This window comes from Acanthisitta chloris, unplaced genomic scaffold, assembly GCF_000695815.1.
Source record: "Acanthisitta chloris isolate BGI_N310 unplaced genomic scaffold, ASM69581v1 scaffold6737, whole genome shotgun sequence".
Lineage (NCBI taxonomy): Eukaryota > Metazoa > Chordata > Aves > Passeriformes > Acanthisittidae > Acanthisitta > Acanthisitta chloris.
Window position 1 is genome coordinate 71,401 of NW_008684198.1, and position 3,846 is coordinate 75,246.

General features: G+C 42.3%; 1 protein-coding gene across 1 annotated transcript in view; it reads left to right on the top strand.

Annotated features, from left to right (window-relative positions):
• Nucleotides 1-86, top strand: part of LRRC16A (leucine rich repeat containing 16A) — a gene marked incomplete at both ends in the record, with an annotated part of 69,281 nt that extends 69,195 nt beyond the window's left edge. Inside the window, one exon of the mRNA XM_009079239.1 lies at nucleotides 1-86. This exon is cut by the window's left edge and continues 49 nt beyond it. Coding sequence (XP_009077487.1) covers nucleotides 1-86 — 86 coding nt within the window.
• Nucleotides 87-3,846: the final 3,760 nt, after the last annotated feature.

A 3,846-nucleotide genomic window follows, 5' to 3' on the forward strand; every position in this document is an offset into this window, starting at 1 on the left:
CTGAAGAAAAACCAACTAAACGTTCTATCATCACGGTTGAGGAGCTGACAGAGATAGAACGCTTGGAGGATCTGGACACTTGTATGGTAAGACACATTCCTCAGCCCATGTGGTTAAGCATGCAAGTAACTGGAGGAAAAATGCTTTTCAAAATATCATTTAGCAAATTCATGGTATCAGGAAACTGAAGTTAGGCATTAGCTACTAGAAAAATAGATGCTAACTTGGAAGATTTTTTCCGAGTTGCATATTGCTATTCAGCAAAGGAAAAGCTTTTCCCTGTTCTTCACTTCTTTCCTGGTACCTATTCAAGAGCCTTTCCCTTGCATACATTGCTGCAATCAAGCTGACAGAGTAAACATCTCTTCCGCTGGCCACAGTTTCACAGAAGTTCAGTTGCAGTAGTAGATTGGGCCATACTGTCCTTTGACAACATGCTACTTTCTGCCTTTGTCTTCCTTCTACTTGATATGGATTCCTCTCACCTGTGACAAAAAATGTTTTTGCCTGGAAGTTATCTTATTGACCATGAACAGAAGTTGATATTTTTTTTAATTAGATTTTGAACATATGGAAAAAGTCTTAAAGCCTTGAGTCTGGGCTGCACATGATCGTAGAGGGAAAGCTTTTCAAAAGTAACTGAGTTGGGTGTTTGAGACTCGATAAAAATGCTGAATGTAGATCGTTGTCATGCCTTTTAATGTCCCATGTGTGGCTTTATTATAAAGCTGTCTCTGTGCCTTATCATGATCCTTTACAAGATGTGAATCCACAGGGTTATAAATAAGTGGGTTGCTAACTGTTTTCAACCTCAAATCCCCCTCCACCCAGCTCAGTCTGTTGAGGAACTCTACTGTGGACCAGAACTTCAGGGAGCACTTGTCTATTGCAAATTAGTCAGTCTAATAAGTGGTCACTTCTGGATGGGCTTTCTGCTTTGCCCTCCTACCTGACTACATAGCCATGTGCTCTCACAAGGAGCTAAACTGGCAGAAAAACTGATTGCATCTGTTTGTAGAAGGTTTGTTGATTCAGATCCCTGAATAAACATACTGCAGTGTCAGACAAGTACAGCACAAGAGAAGGAGCAGCAGGGTTGCTCCTTTCAGCTGCAGCTATCTGCTGGTCTCATTTAGCTATGAAACAGAAGCACACCTTTGTTTGAAATATCAACTTAAAGTAGTTCTCTCTCCTTTCCAAATCTCCTCCTTTACCAAGAAGAATATCTGATACAATATTTGTCTGAACATCACAGTTCACACACTGGTGTTGAGTGCATCTACTGACTTATCCATTGGTATTATCAAGTTTCAGAAGCTTTCCATGGCCAACATTCAGTAATGATTTTGAGCCCTAAATCCTATGGGAGAGAGTAATCCCAATAAAATACATGGCATCTGAACCCTGTACTTGTAAGTTAGTTTTTGCATGCTGCCTTTATATAGAGAAAAATAAGCTAAGGGCTCATTTTGACACCCCACCTTCCCCTTTAAATTTATTCTTGCAGCCTGTTAAGGATAATACTGAAAATGTTAAAAAATAGGTCCTGTCTTTGTCTCATATCACCATGGTTATATGAAAGGGTCATATCACTCTGCTGTTATCTTTCACTTTGGTCATATTAAAATAATGGAAATGTGATGATGCTTACATTCTTTAAAAGATGCATTAGGTGCTTACCGTACTTATTTTCAGAAGTGTTTGTATCTCTCTTCATTATCTTCATTCACCCTCATCTTGCACAAAGATACCTTTGTGGCCCAGATTCTCATCAATATCGAATGTCTAAAGAGAATGAAGCATCAAATAAGCATGAGACAGTAATCTTAGTGCTAAAGAATCCATTTATTAAAAACTGTAATCCGTATTTGAGAGCTGCTTTTTGCATCCTGGCTGCAGGTGATGTTGGTTGCTGTTGTAAAAATACATTGATAAATAGATGGAATGATAGAATTGTTTGTGTTGTAAGGGACATTAAAGATCATCCAGTTCTATGGGCAAGGACACTTCCACTAGACTGTATGGCTCAGAGCCCCATCCAGTCTGGCCTTGGACACTTCCAGGGATGGGACCTCCACAACTTTCCTGGGCAACATCTTCCACTGCCTCACCACCCTCATGATATAGAATTTTTTCTTAATATCTAATTGTGATGACCCCCTCTTTAAGGGAGGGGAAACACCTAAGACTTGTAAATGTTCATGGTTGAAAGGAATGACAAAAGAGTCAGAGGGTCTGCAAAGAATCACAAAGTTTTATTAGTAAGTTACACACTTAGCATGGAAATTGGTGTATTAGTCCCTGACCTACTATATAAGCATGCAGCAGTGGGGTTTGGATAAAAGGGTAGGGTGAAGGAGAAAAGAGAAATTAAAACAGGAGAGATGCATTAAAGAAAGGAATGAAATAAAAGAAAAAAGAGAAGAATGAAAAAGTAAGAGGGAAAAGGAAAGGGGGGGAAAAGAGATCACCAGTTCAGGTTCCAGCATCAATCCATCTGATGGGATGTTGATCCTGGCTTCATGCCTGCTCCGGTGTTGATCCAGCTGACAAGCGTCAGTCCAAGAGACAAGGTGTCCAGAGGGAGCAGCTGCCATGGGCTCGCTAGGGGAACTTTTTATGGACGGGTTCCTCTGCCCCCAAGATTGAGTGTCTTGCTTTCTGTAAGTTGTTCTCATCCCCAGGAGCTATAATAAGGATGTTTGTCCCAGACAGGTGCTGTCCTATCTCCTCATGGCTCCCCATCTTCAGCCAAAACTTGCCCTTTCTCATGGCATGTTTATACCAGCAGTCCTTGGTTGGCTCCGCAGCCATCCCATTATTGATGTTTGAGACATGCACATTAGCTCCATTAAATAGGAGCTCATTAGACAGCACTGGTTCCTGGGAACAGACACTGCTTCTGGTGACCTCAAGAAGGGCTTAGTCCAGGGGCAGTTCACCAAGGCTGAAGCCTAACGAGCGTTTCTTAGCCACATCTCTGGGTCTCTATGCTAATCAAAACCCACCCCCTTTTCACTGAAGTAATTTGCCCTTTTCCTATTACTATATGGCCTTCTCCGGCCTTCTTGTAAACCCCCTTTAGGTATGGGAAAGCTGCTGTAAGGTCTCCCAGGTGCCTTCTCATCTCCAGGCTGAACAACCCCAACTCTCTCAACCTGTCTTTATAGGAAAGGTACTCCAGCCCTGCGATCATATTCATGGCCCTCTTCTGGACTCGCTCCAGCAGGTCCATTTCCTTCTTATGCTGGGGTTCTGCTACTGACCACAGTACTCCAGATGGGGTCTCTTGAGAGTAGAGTAGAGGGAGAGAATCTCCTCCCTCGACCTGCTGGCCATGCTTTTTTTGCTGCAGCTAACAATGTGGTTGGCCTTCTGGACTGTGAGTGCACATTGCCATGTCATGTTGAGCTTCTCACCCACCGACTCCCCCAAGTGATTCTCCTCAGGACTGATCTCTGTCCATTCTCTGCCCAGCCTGTGTTTATGCTTGGGATTGTCCTGGCCCACATGCAGGACCTTGCACTTGACTTGTTGAACTTTAACATTCGCACAGTGCGATAGCCCCAAAGGCTGAGCAGTAGAGGGATTTTTGCTAAGCTAGTGTATTAGTTTCTTGCAACTAAAAGCACCTTAAGAATGTATCTTCTGTGTAGAGTTAGTAACTTCAAAGACATCACTTTCCAAATTATATATTTTAGCTATGGAAAAATCCTACATATTTGATATTCTCTTGATAAAAATAACCTGATTTTAAGTGTCACACAGGTATTTGCGTGGAAATGAGGAACCTTCTGAAAGGGCCATCAGTGAATGCTTTGTGAGCTGGTCAGTGCAGGAAACAGA